The sequence below is a fragment of the Eptesicus fuscus genome, chromosome 20 (genome assembly GCF_027574615.1).
Source record: "Eptesicus fuscus isolate TK198812 chromosome 20, DD_ASM_mEF_20220401, whole genome shotgun sequence".
NCBI classification, from domain to species: Eukaryota; Metazoa; Chordata; class Mammalia; order Chiroptera; family Vespertilionidae; genus Eptesicus; species Eptesicus fuscus.
This window is the reverse complement of record NC_072492.1, coordinates 8487960-8502173: the sequence shown is the minus strand read 5'-3', so window position 1 is coordinate 8502173 and position 14214 is coordinate 8487960. Positions and strand designations below refer to the sequence as shown.

Below are 14214 nucleotides of genomic sequence, written 5' to 3'. Positions count from 1 at the left end.
GGCCCCGGAGCCCAGCTGCACTCCCAGGCCTGATTTGCATGGGAGGGTGGCGGTCCTGCCTGCTGCTGCCTCTCTCTCCGCTGGGTGTGGGCAAATGAGCGAGCCTCTGTCTGGAGCCACAAGGAAGTACACGTGGATCTACCTTTGTGAGCGCGGCAGCCAGTGGGGCAGGATGTTTCTTAACTGTTTCACGGCTCAGCAATGATCCTGACATCACGGTTTATGGACCGGGGCCAAGCAAGTTACGGGCACGGGAGGAGTCAGGGTGCCCGGGGCCGGCTTTGCCATGTCTGGGGACCAGGAGCACGGAGCCTGGGGCTGGCAGAGGCCTGCCTGGGTCTTACTCTCTGACTCTCGCATCCCGGCCAAGTCCTGCTAGGTTTCGGGACACGGTTTCTCCAGCTCGTGTGGTGGGGTGGGGTGCTCACCGCCTTCCCACTCTGCCCCGCTCTTTCAGGTGGGTGTGTGTGAAAGGCGTGGAAGATAGTTTACTGATATAAAGAGACTTTGAAATGTGCTGTAAGAGTGGGTCAGTATTAGCCAGAGAAGTGGGATGTGTCTTGCAGATTCTCTGCTCTGCAGACCCAAGGACCTGCGCCTTCTCCAGTGAGGCTCATGGCAGAGAGCAAAGAGGCCGAGATGACAGAGGGGGCAGAGGGCGAGAGGGGCTGCTGGCTCTGTCTGTGCTACACTGGGCGTGGACCGAAAGGCAACTCCAGGCAAAAGCAAAAGTCAGACTGTTTACCTGGCTCTGTGTTTGCTGGAAGGACCAAGTGCACATTTGCTGTCTGTCTTAGGAACCCTGCATGCGCCCCTGAAGGGTTAGGGGGTCGCACCACCGTGGCCACGCACTGGGTGTTCAGAGTGAACGTCAACGGAGGAAGAGGCAGCCACAGCCTTCAGCCGCCTCTGCAGGCCCACAGACGGCTGCCCCCGCCCCCGCCCCAGCTCACTGCCTTGAACTGGGCACCAAGCCTTCCTGGGACTCAGTTTCCCCACACAACCGGAAGAAAGCATTTCCACTCTTTCTTTGCCTTCCCCCGTGGGTGCGAATAAGCAGGTGGTTGAAATTCAGTTTCCTACTTATAAGATAAGCTGGGATGAATGGGCAGCTTGCAGATAAAGGTAGTGGGGCGGGGGAGGCTTGCCCAGACCACAGGCCGGTCACTAGTAAGAACCATTCACTGGGCTTGGCATTCCTTGGCTTGCAGGGGCACGGCCTTCGTACCCAAGCACCAGTCTCCTGGTGCGCACCCCTGTGCCCTGATTTCCCCTCTGTATGAGGACCCCAGTGATGGTGCACATACGGGCAGCCCGCTCCAGCTCAACCTCAGCTCACCAGTGACACCTGCAATGATCCTATTGCCAAGTAAGGTCGCCTTCCGAGGTGCTAGGGGTCAGGATTTCAATAAATGAATTTGGGGACACAATGTGACGCATACCAATAGCTAAAAGGGCTGTTGGTTTGTTGTTGGATATCCTTCAACTTCAGCTGTGTGCAGATAGAAAACTTACACTCAAACCAATCTTTCAGAAACAACGTAATGACAAACTCAGCGCCCCATTGAAGGTGGCCCAGCGTGCCACCGGGCACCAGGAGGGCTTCGAGCCCGGAAGCACTGAGACGCCCTTGGCTCTGTCTGTGTCACGGGAGACAAGCCAAGGAGGCAGGGCCTTCCTCCCCTGGGCTCGGCCGGTGCTCACTGCTCATCCCGGCCGGGGGTGTCCCTTCCGCACCTGGTCACCCTGAGTGACGCCCACACATTTAGACAAGTGGGATTTAAATTAGACCAGCTGAGCACCTGTTCCATGTCAGGAGCAGGGAATAGCATCAAGTACAGAACCTTGGCAGTAGGATCATTGCAGGTGTCACTGGTGAGCTGAGGTTGTGCTGACATCATAGAGCTAACCCTCGAAGTGGGAGACAAATAATTTATACATAACTGATGTGTTTTCCAATCATATTATACTAGAGGCCGGATGCATGAAATTCGTGCAAGGGGCTCCGCCCTCACAGCCCCGACTCATCTGGTCTAATTAGCATATTATGCTTTTATTATTATAGATGATTTCAGATTATGTATTTCCCTATATGCAATGGAAAATACTACATATGGGAAGATAAATGGTGGTGGGAAAATGAAATTAAAGTTTTTAAAAAATGAAGATACTACAGAAGGAGGAAATGTGAGACAGGAGGCATCGGTTACGCCTTTTGAACCATGTACACGGTGTGTGGGGCACAGCTGGATGCCCAGTCCCAGCCTGGGACTTCCAGGTTTGGCCCCTTAGCGCCCCTCTGCCCCTCTGCCCCGGAGACTCCTCGGGGCTGCTGGGGCTGCGTCCATCGAGGCACAGGGGTGTGTGTCCTGCTGCTGCTGCCTCAGAGCTCTGCCTCCTGGAAGTTGAGACCTTGTCACTCCCTTTGCAAAAGCATCCTGATCTGTCATTTCCCTGTGACGTCCCAAGGATGACAGCCTCTCCATGACCCAGATCCTAAGGGCAGGTCCTCAGCTGACCCAGAGTCACAGTTTCTAGGCCCGGCTGTATGGATGACAAGGCCCAGTCACCTCCTGAGGGCCAGGCTCAGATGCTGGGCGAGTCTAGCCACACCAGCCTGTGCTACTCACTCGCTGTGTGACCTTGGGCAAGTCACTTGCCCTCCCTGTGCCTCAATTTCCTCGTTGTAAGACAGTCCCTTACTCCACAGGGTTCCTGTGAAGGTTAAGTGAGTTCACAGGTGTGAAGTGCTTAGACGCTGCACTCTGTCACATGGACAGTGTTACTATTGTGCTCGTCACTGGCACCTTCACATCCTTCCTGCCACGGTGCCACTGTGGGGTAACCAGGCTGGCAGTGATCAGCCACTGCTTCTGCACCATCATTTTCTCCCCTTTACCAATCTTGGCTTCACCTGGTTACAGCTCCCTGTCCCCTTGCCTCCCCTGACCGCCCCTAGGTCCAATTAGGACATGCCACGCCCGCTCTCCACCCATGTTGGGTACGGACCATCTCTTCATGCATACAAATCCCTTTTTCACATGAAATGCTTTTCCAGTGCCCATCGGGCAGGCGTGGAGGGCTCCCGGCAGCCGGGACTGCCTCCCGGGGGCCACGGTCAGCCATACCGGAGCATGGCCATGCATGGTGAGAGGGCAGGGCAGGCTGCAGACGGAGTGCACACGGCAGCCAGTTCCGTAAGACAGAAAGGGGGCATTTATGGTCCTGGAGGACGGCCCCCAAGGAGTGGCTGCTGACCAGCTCTGGAGGCCGGAATGGTCTCTGGTCTTCTGACAACAGCCATCCTAATGGGTGAGAAGCAGATTCCTGTTTCAGTCGATAGTTACCTTTACAACGTGCCCATTATATTTACGGAGGTACTTTGTTGAGTTCGTCTCCCCACTAGGCTGGGTGTCGGTCTCAGTGAGTGGTTCTGCCTTCTCCTTGTAACCCAACACCCAGTGTTCACTCACTGGATTCATTTGATAACTCCTGGCGCCCACCCCCAGCTTCCTGAGAGCCCAGGCTGTCTCGCCAGGGTCTCCCTTCTCCGCCCAGATACTCGCAAAGCCCCTCTGTGTCTTTTCTTTCTTCTTGGCCCGGTTCTGAGGAAGCAGCACCCTCCCAACTCCTGCTCCAAGGCAAATCGCTTCCAGATAACACCTCGAAGTCCTGTCACTCAGGGAAGTGGTTACTGCACATCTAGATTGTGTTGCCACACCCATTTGGCTTTGTCATCTGTTTCTGCTGGCTCTCGGCTCTGAACTCACTGCTGGGCACACAGTGGAGGCACCAGGGCTACCACTCCTAGGCATCGCCACCAGGATTCCTGCTGGGCCTGGTGCTCAAATCTATCTCTGGCCATTTTTCTTGCCATCACTCACTTGCCTCAGGAGCAATCAGCTGCGAGCCTGTTTGCAAGGTCCCAGGGTTGAGTTGCTCAAGGCTCCGTGTCAGTGTCTGTGATCCTGTTCCTGTCCCAGCCAGGCCAGGGCCCAGCCCCACGGCCTCTGCTGGGGGCCCCCGTGCACTGGCTCCAGGGCCAGAGCTGCAGGACTAACCCCGGGGGCTCTGCTGGCAGCTCGGGCCCCGCTCTCTAGAGCTGCCCAGAAAGTCAGCTATAAATGAGCAAGAGAAATACAGCACCTGCCTTCAGGGAGCTCACAGGGGAGAGGGAGGAGGGGAAAGGAACAGTTAACCACGTGAATGCATGTAAACATATGACAGACGTGAGTGGTCCGTGGTGAAGGGCGACCATCCGATGAGATCATCAAAAGGAAGACGTGGGCCAAGGCTTCCCTGAGGAACTGATGTTTGAGTTGAGATCCAAAGGATGTGCAGGCGAGGCTGGGTGAGGAGGGGTGAAGAGGAGGAGGCAGCTTCTCAGGCAGAGGCAGGAACATATGCCAAAGCTGCGTGGTGGCGGGTGGCCTGCTGGTGTGGCTGGGACAAGAGGAAGAAAGGAGTACAGAGCCAGGTTAGCATCTTCCTCCTTAGAGCACTCGGAAGCTGCTGGAGAGTTTTCAACGTGCTCCATATTATGAACAGGAGCCTGGCTGCTGTGTAAGAACAGACTGGAGGGGCGAAAATTGGCATGTGCCAGGCAATACGCCTGGTTGCAGTAGACCAGGGAAAGAGGCAGAGCTGGTGACAGTGGTGATGGATGGAAGTGGATCCAGCAGAGAGATAACCAGGGTGTAAAACTGACAGGACCTGGTGACAAGTTCAATATGAAGATGAGGGAAAGTGAGGGTTCATTGCTGAATGCCAGGTTTGTGTTTTGCAAAGCTGGGTGCCAATGGTGCCTGCTGAGACAGAACATACTAGAAGAGAGCCTGGCCTTGCCTGTGTGGCTCAGTGGTTGAACATCGACCCAGGAACCAAGAGGTCATGGTTCTATTCCTGGTCAGGGCACATGCCCAAGTTGTGGGCTCAGTCCCTAGTAGGGGTGTGCAGGAGGCAGCGGATTGATGTTGACATCTCTCTCTCTGATCGATGTTTCTATCTCTCTATCCCTCTCCCTTCCTCTCTCTCTAAAAATCAATAAAAGCATATTTTTTAAAAAGAAAAAAAGTAGAAGAGAGCCTGGTGTGGTCGTAAAACCACGAGTTCAGTTTTGCACATAATGCTTTGGATACATCCATTGGAAGCTCTAGCGCTGAGCTAGAGACATGAACTTGTGAGTCAGCAACAAACTGGTGGTAAGGATGAGATTGCTCAAGTGTCCTTGAGACAGAGCACAGGAAGAGAAGAGGACCTGGGACAGGTCCCTGAGGATCTCCCATAACCGCTGGGTCGAGTAGCATGAGCCAGCAAGAGACAGAAAAAGAACATCTACAGAGAGGAGGAAACCGCAAGCTGGTTGTATCTTGAACCCTAAGGAAGAGAGAGGACGTTTCAGAGAGAATTGAGTGGTCAATTGTGTTCAATGCTATTGAGAGGCCAAGTCTGCTAACATATCTTCCCAGGGCTAGAGCAAAGGTGGGGGCAGGGTTCTCAGCAAGTGGCCTTTGGCTTCCCCTCCCTTCTGCAATCTACCTGCCCATTGCTCCTCCCAGCCCATGGCTGTTGGGACTGCAAGCAGTTGGGGCCAAGGGTTTGAGCAAGTAGCTGGACTCTTGTGAGACTGGCCAGGGAAACCGGCTGGGAAGTGTTACCGTAGGATGGAGGAGAGCTGGGGAGTCCATGATGGACACTCCAGGTCAAGAATAAAAAGCCCAGAGACCCTGAGAAGGCCTGGTTCACAGAGACCTGGGTGCTGGCCCTGCGGGAGGGCTGACCCTTGAAGACGGAAATCCTACAAGGCAATGTAGGCCGGGCCCCATGTGTCCCCACACGGCCCCCTTCAGGCAGGCTGGTGTGAAAGACACTCCTGTGTGGGGAGGAGGGAGAGCAGGGGAAGAGGAAAGGGGGCATTTCCCACACACCAGCCTCTTCCCTCCTCTGCCCTCTCTCTGCTGGGATGTCTGCCCCAGAGGGCCCTCCTGCAACTACACGCTCAAGTGCCACCATCCCTCCCCCTTCTCCATGCCCTCGCCTTGTTTCTTGACTCTCTGACACCATCTTGTCCATTGGATGATGTCCTTGTTTATGGCCTGCCTGCCCCTCCCAGAAGGAAAGCTCCAGAGAGCAGGACTGTGTGTCCGTTTTGTTACTCCCTTCTCCCCAGCGCCCGGTACAGCTTTTGGGAGGTGCTCAGTAGCTGATGGTTGAATAAATGAATGGAACAATGTTGTCTTTCACAGCCCAACTGGGAACGGGCTGTGTGAGCCATCCCAGGCCTGTCCAGTCTGGCCTCAGCCTCTGGACCTCCCTTCCACTGCCACTCAGGCTCGCCTCCTTCTGCAGCAGCCTGTCTGGCCACGTGGCGACCACACCCACCCCAGCCTGTCTCTTCTCACCAGCACCCGCTTTCCCAGGAGCCAGCACCCGCTTTCCTCACTCCCTTTCATCCTGTTGTTGAGGTGAACCTGCCAGCGGCTGCTCTGGCCTTGACCGTGGCACACACATTCGGAGCCACTCATTAGTCTGCTTGCTCGGCACAGCCCTGAAAGCAGCCACGCCTGCTCCCCAAGGATGGGCAGCCCCCGCAGGCGTATGACGTGGGGCCGTTCTCTCTCCCAGTGCACGGGCGCCAGTGGGGTGTTTGGCAAGTGCTCCCAGAGTTATTCACTTGGGATTCTGAGCTGAATTTTATGAGGTTCTGACGTGGATTCTAAGCGAAAATGTGTCCATGTGAACTAGTCTGGGAAGAGGCTCCCTCATAATTACAGCAATGCTACAGGGACAGCCTGCACTCTTTGCAAAAATGCTTCATTTCTTTGTTCAAAATCAGATCTCTAGGTCCTACCTGAAGAGTCTATTCATGGCTTTACACACTGAAGCATGAATCTATTTTAACGGAGGATTGGGAATTTCCGTACTATGCCTGTAGCTTAAAATTCTCTCTCCCTGTGACAAAGATAGTAGAACTTCTGCCTTTTAGTGAACACCTACTCTGCACTATTAGCACTATTGCCTTCTTTAATCCCGAAAAGGACCTGCTGAGGTAATTACCACTCTCACACATAACTGGAACCCCGAGGTAGAAATGCAAAAAAGGTCACATGGTAGAGACATTAGCTTGTATAGTCAGATTTTGAACCCAGGTCTGTCTAGTGCAAAAGCGTCGGATTTTTCCATGACTGTAACTGCTTTTAATTAAATAAGTGCTTACTTTTCAAGCCGGATTTGACGGACATGAAAAGCCCATTGTGATACTAGCTACCATTCGTCGGAGGAGACAACCACATTCCGTGGGGATTGGGCTTCTTGCTGCGGGGAGGGCCTGGGAGGAGACGAGTGCTCAGGAGAGGGGAGCTCAGACTGTGCCAAGGGACCACATGGGAAGAAAGCTCGTTAAGACCTCACCTTTGGGGAAAAGATCACTCTGGTGCAGGACGCAGAATGGGTTAGAGCAGGACACGCCCAGTCAGAGTAACCAGGTCGATGGGCTACTCCGGCTCCGGTGAGAGCAGTGACAGTGACAATGTTGCTCGTGTAGTTGCTGTAACAAGCAAACCCACCATTCTGGTAGCTACACAAAGTAGAAGTTTGCTTCTAGCTTATGTACTAGTCCCATGTCATGCCCTGGTCTCCGTGGGGCTTTCCTAACTGTCATAGTCAGCTCGGGCGGCTGTAACAAAACACCATGGGCAGGGGCTTCTGCAACAGACATTGCCCACAGTCCTGGAGGCGGGAGGCGGCAGATGTGGTGTCTGGTGAGGACCCTCTTGGCTGCTGTGTCCTCCCATTTCCCTGTGGGCTCACGTGGCCCTTCCTTGGTACAGTCTGTGACACATTGTTGTGGCAGCCCTGGCAAACTAACACCAGGCTCTTAAAATGGGGAGGTGGGCGTGGGCCATTTAGGTGGCCCAGCGGGACCACCAGGTCCTCATAAGGGACAGAGGGAAGCAGGAGAGTCAGAGAAGGAGACACAGTGACAGAAGCAAAGGTTGGGCCGATGTGGTTACTGGCTCGGAAGGTGGAGGAGGGGGCCGCACCCACGCCAAGCGGTGTGGCAGCCTAGAAGCTGGAAAAGCAAGGAGCCGAGTTTCCCCAGGAGCCCCAGCAGGAGGGCAGCCCCGCCCACAGCTTGATTTGAGTGCTTCCTGTGAGATCCGTTTTGGACGTCTGACTTTCAGAATGATAAGGTAATAAATTGCATACTAAATTTTAAATAAACTTTTGAATTTATTTTTTAATTTGAACGACTACGTTGATGATGAATTTTTTTCCAGCAGCCACAGGAAGCTGACACATTTTCTAACAGGCATCTAGACATTGAGGATCGATGGGGAGTCACCAGCGCGCAGAATAACTGGAGCCCTGGTCCGGAAGGAACCATTTGGAGCAGGAGAGCAGGGAGGAGAGAGGGGTCTAGGCAAGGACCCGCGGGGAGACACGTCCAGGAAAGGACAGACCACACTGCTGCTTCTCGATGGCAGGGTCTCCGGACAGACGTGTGCCAGGGTGTGGCCCCTGGAGTGGTGTGCAGTCTGCGTAGATGGAAACCTCAGACAGGAGCTGGCCACTCCCAGTGAGAGCTGAGGGAACAGACTCAGGGTCCTGATGGGGCAGGAGGCAGAACCTGGCTACGTGACGACCTGGTGTAGCAGGGTCTAGGAGGCCAGGTCCAAGGCTCATCAGTGACTCCTCTCTCGTCTTGAATGGGGCAGGGAGGGTCTTTTGAAAAATGGGAACAGGACCAATCTCCCACAGCACATCTCCCTGCGGGAAGACTTGGAGTCCAGCAGCTCCAAGCCCTTGAGAAATGATACTGGATCTTGACTGCTGTCTGGTTCTGGGTACTCCCGCGGGAGGTGACCTTGAACTTGTGAGGGGTTATGAACTTGGCCTACAATGTGATGGGAAGGCACAGTAGCCAGGGCCAGGCAGTTCCAAAGCCTCCTGCAGGTCAGCAGGAGAGTCTGGCCTGTGGGACCAAGGCTGGACCAAGGCCCCCTGCTCTGACAGTATCACTCGTGCTGGTGGTTAGACCCCCATTCCTGCCTCTGACCATTCACGTGGCAGAAAACCAGGAGTTCAGGGGATGAGAACGTGGGACCTCAGGGCAGCTTTGGGCCTAAATCTCTGGTTGGTAGCTTATGGGCTGTGAGACCTGGGACAAGCTCCTTACTTTTCTAAGCCGTGGTTGTTTCTCTGTAAAATGTGCCCCTCCCACAGCTCTGCCTGGATGTGGGGGGAAGCGAAACCTATGTGAATGCCCCCAGCTGGGTGCTGGCCCCTCAGAATGCTGGGTCTGCCTGGCTGCTGCCTCCTTGTGTCCCCCTGGCTCCTGGCCCCTTTCCCGGTGGTGTTCTGGGCCCCCGATTGCTTCATCCTCCCAGCCTGTCCCCCAACCCCAGCTCCATTCTTACTTGTCCTGCCCTGCCATGACCCTAGCGCTTCTGCTCCCCCTCAGAGGCCTTTGGAGGGCTGAGGCCATGGGTGTGGCCTGTGGAGCCAGGCTGCCTGGATTCAGTCCTGGTTGGGTGTTGTCCTAGCTCGGCGTCCCTGTGCCTCACTTACTCACCTGTCAAGGGTGGGTGATAGCAGTAGTACCCCAGGCCCGGGCATTTGGAAAGGATTAAGTGGGTTCATGCATAGAGTGCTCAGAGCAGCCCCTTGCATGCTGTAAACCTCTTGGAATGTTTATTCTTTCCAGCCGGGTCCCTCCTCTGTTCTTCCAACTCCACTGCAGAATGTCTCTGCCAGGTGCCTCTTACCTCTCTCCTCCTGCCCCTTCTCTCAGCCCCCCACACCGCCTTCCCCACTACCCAAGCCCCCGGCACTCAGAGGTGTCGCCCAGAGGCCTCGCCATGCTCAGGCAGCTCCCTGGCCCACAATTAGTACAGACACACCACACCGCCTTCCCCACTACCCAAGCCCCCGGCACTCAGAGGTGTCGCCCAGAGGCCTCGCCATGCTCAGGCAGCTCCCTGGCCCACAATTAGTACAGACACGCTTGGGGCTCGGGGGTTAGTTTTCCAGGGGCCTCTGGTCGTGGCGGGTGGAGATAGTGACGATGGGTGGGTGTGGAGGGCAGGCGGGTGGGGCGTCACGACTGACGGTGCTGCAGGAGTGGAAGCAGGAATAACACACTGCTCGCCGGCCAGTGCACACCTAGCACCACCCTCTCGCTTTCCCTCAGAGGACAGAGCAAGCTGGGACAAGCAGAAAGTCAAGGACACGGGAATCTGGTGGGAGCCCAGTGAAGAGAGTCAGGATGCAGACCTAGAGGGGCAGAGAGGCTGGGTCTGGAGAAAGGAGGGCTTAGGAGGAAGAAGGAGGCCATGAAGGGCCCGGGAGCTGAACTGCCACCCTTGTGCTAGTTCCTGGGGACAGTGACAGGCTGGTCTGGGTGCTGCCTGCCCCCCTTCCCCCCACCCTCCCCACCCCAGACCACTGACTCATTCGGAAGCTGCCTTTTCTGCATCTATTGTGGCCTCCCTCCTGGACGGATGGAATGGAGAGTGGGATCATCAGCTCCTGTGAGGCCCCGAGGAACCATGCATGAAACCCACCCCACCCCCTTTCTCCGGGGCAGCTCCTGGATGGGGGAGCAGACGTGTGATGATGAGAGGGGCAGCTTAGAGGAATGAATGAGTGGATCCAGTCCCGGGAATTCTGGTGGAGCAAAATGAAACAGCAGACACTGTTAAATAGAAGTAGAATTCACTGGTAAGTAGCAAGTTGAATACAATTCAACATGACATCAATTCCTTTAGGCCTCAGATTCAATTGCACTCTCCAGAGAGAATAGTGATGGGGGATAATGCAATCCAGCTGGCTGAGCCCGGGGATGCTGGCCCTGTCCCTGACCCTCAGGCATGAACGCAGTCATGTGGTGGAGCTTTTGTCAGAGACGGGGCATCTGACCTGGGCTGCATTCACAGGCCAGGCACACCCACACCTCAGGCTTCCACGGGGTGAGGCTTTGGCAAAACCCTTTAGTGCAATGCTGGCGTGCTCCTAGGCCCACATCCGTATAGGGGACCTCAAGGGGGTTGCATGATGCTTGGGGAGCTCTCCTCAGAGCTTTCCTAACTTTCCTGTCTGAAAAACTAGCTTGAGGAGCAGGGAATGTGGGCAAGTATCGCTGCAGCCTGCAAGGGGAGTCCAGAGCTTGGACACTTTCTAGAGTCCTGGCTGCCCCCAAACTTCCTTCCACTAAGACGGGGTGGTAGTGACATCCACCTGGGGCCCCTCCCACAGCTCTGCTCAGAGGACCAGCTTTCTGGCAGATGAATCAAGGCACAGGGAGTGTGGATTTCCATTGCGCTAACTGGGAGACCACCCCATTTGCTCCCCGGCGAGAAAGCATCAAGGAATGTAGGAATGACATCACAGGGCCGATACGGAACCTGCCGTCACGTCAGAGAAAGGAAATGATCTGCAAGCCAGTCACTGGGGACACCGGAACTGGTTAGTGACATAGCACTTGCAACACCCCAGGGTTGATCCTGACCCCCTGTGTGCAGGGGCAGGTGGGCTAAAGGACCCAGCCACACCAAATGAACGACATGATCATTCTGGGTGAAGCTCAAAGGCCACCAGCTCCCTGAACTCTGGCTCCTTAGGGAGGAAGGGTATGGGATGCCCTCATGTCACAGGTACCTGCCTTTATGGAATTTCCCATGATGCAGAGGGAACCAGATGGAGATGCCTGGAGGGCTGTTGAGAAAAAGGTTGCCATGGTGACCAGGAGGCCAGAAGACTAAGGAGTGAAGGGAGTCAGCTCAAGCCCAGGGTGTGTGCAGGGCAGGACACATCTCTCCCCCAGCTCCTTATCAGATGCTCCCACTGACCTAGGGTGGCGTGGTGGCAACCTGTCTCAGGTACCCCTCCTCGTCTGTCACCCGAGGGTCTCTGGCCTTGGGAGCACCTTCCACATGGGTGCTCTCTGTTTGGCAGGCCCTCAGGACACCCCCTTCCAATCTCCCACACACCCCGGAGGCCCTCGGTGTGGCCCAGGAAAAGCTGTCCTGAGGCACTTGGGGGAGAAGCGGCCACAGGGAAGGGTGAAGTGCAACATTTGGGAGGTTAGAAGAGTTTCCATGCAGTTTCCTAAGTGTCATCATGCTCCCTCCCCCATCCAGCTTGCACAGACAGTTCCTGCTGCCCCAGATGCCTCTCCTTCCTCCTCTTTGCTAGCTCTCATTTTCCTTTTGTTCCCAGATTGAATGAGGGGGACTCCAGCGACCTCTATGTCCTCTTTCAAGTCGGGGTTAGATGCCCCCTCCTGCTGCCACACCCACCCACCTTTCTCCATCAAGTACACAGCCCAGGGTATTGCAGTGCCTGCTGGCCGGGCTTTATCTCGCATTTTGGGAAGAAGACATGAGCAGGAACGTGTCTGTCTGCTCCCAACTCAGGGCTTGGCCCATAATATATGTTTGTTTGTTTGTTTGTTTGGTGGGTAGGGGCAGGGATACAGATTTTTGAAACTGAATTCCATCTCTGGAAACCTCCAGGCCATTCAAATGTGGAATTCTGTCCTCTTAGTTTTGATTCTAAATGGCGGTGAAGGAGAGAGCAATCTTATAGAATCCCTCTGAAGCTCATCGTTGCTGTTCTAGAATCAAGGGTAGGGACAAAGAGGATGTTAGGGCCACATGCACTTGTCCTTGGCTAGTTGGCAAACTCAGAGGGGAGAGTAGACAAGGAGAAGGGGTTAAAAGGTCAAGGAGAAACTGTGACACCCCTAGCACACCCCACTGACTGTAAATACTGTGTAATTGAGACTTAACTTCCTCGACTGGCTGACCCAGCTTGTCCAGGGGGGTCGTGGCTTCCCCAGCCCCTTCACTGTTCACTCTTTGGAATGTTTGATACTTGTGACTTGTCTGGTCTCTTGAAATGCAAGTCAATATCTCACCCACGAGCCGGGCTGGCAAACCCAGGGGTCAGAAGTCAACCCTACCTCCCCTCTCTGAAGGACCACTGTTGGTCAATTTCATTCTAGAAGGATGCAAATGTGGATCTAGCTCAGGCACTCAGCTATGTAAACATGAGGCTCTCCATGGGGCATAGCCTACCCCAAGGAATTTCCCAACATGCATAGCACTTGGCAGAGAGAGTTAGCTGAGTGACCCCCTCATGTAAAACAGGGATAGAGAGCCATGAAAGGGGATGGCTGCGGGCAGGATCAAGGGGAGCATTGGTGATAAGACACTAAATGAGATGCATCCAGCAATGTGCCCCAACTACATGGAGGGCGGAGTCCTGAGCTCTCTCTTTCCCACAGATCCTGGAAGTGGGCTTGCCTGGATCACTTTTATGGCAAACCCCACCACCAAGGTGATGGGATGTTGGATGTTGGTCATCAGATCTCCTTCTCCTGGTTGAGATGCAGGGCGAGGGGAGGCCAGCAGGGGAGGCCACCATCAGCGATTTAAGAAGAAGGACCTGATGCTCTGGAAGAACATGGACTTCTGCCGCTGCTTCTGTTTCTTCTTGATGATGGGCACCCACACCAGCCCACACACCATCATCATGAGTCCCAGGGACAGGAACGCAGGCCCTATCATCTTAAGGACCTTAAGGCTCATCTCACCCAGAGACAGGGTGTAGGCCAAGCAGGTGATGGCCACGCCGAAGAGAAGGATGGCACCTCCCACGGACATGATGATGATGGGCTTGCGGTAGATCTCCCAGTTACTCCTGGGGGCTTCGGTCCAGACAGACTCACTTCTGGAGCTGATGCACAGGGAGCTGGCAGTCTGGCTGGGCAGCAGGTCCTTGGATTCAGGAGACTTCTCATCGACCTCCAGGGCTTTGGGGAGAGCCTCCATCGTCACAGCTCCTCAGGACCCGGCATGTGGGACCTGCAGCAGTTAGAAGCAAGGGCAAAGCCAAAGGGTTCCTCACATACCTTCCTGCTCTCAGCATCCGCCTCCAGCCCGGCCTTAGTGGAGGGTCAGGCAGGGCTTTTGTGCTGAAGCCAAAGGAAAATCAGATGAGAGCCACATAAAATAGAAACCACTCAAGCTGGTATGTGTTCTTGTAAGAGATAAATATTACATCATCTAATCAAGTTTTTAGTATTCAAAACTGGGAACAGCCGTGCCCATTAAACAAACAAAATCAACAGTTTACTGATTGGCACCTGACTTTCAGACTCAATAGCTTTCTAGCTCTGAGATCTTGAGTGAGTTACTTAATGTCTCTGTG

General features: G+C 54.7%; 1 protein-coding gene across 1 annotated transcript; it reads right to left on the bottom strand.

Annotated features, from left to right (window-relative positions):
- Positions 1–13269: 13269 nt before the first annotated feature.
- PIRT (phosphoinositide interacting regulator of transient receptor potential channels) lies at positions 13270–13915 on the bottom strand. Its single transcript, XM_054709780.1, has one exon. The coding sequence runs from the start codon at positions 13833–13835 to the stop codon at positions 13428–13430; it is 408 nt and encodes a 135-aa protein (XP_054565755.1). The 5' UTR covers positions 13836–13915; the 3' UTR covers positions 13270–13427.
- Between the last annotated feature and the right edge of the window lie 299 nt (positions 13916–14214).

What these genes read in the sequence shown, in the direction of transcription:
- PIRT (XM_054709780.1), bottom strand. Translation starts at nt 13,835, where the DNA reads ATGGAGGCTCTCCCCAAAGCCCTGGAGGTCGATGAGAAGTCTCCTGAA.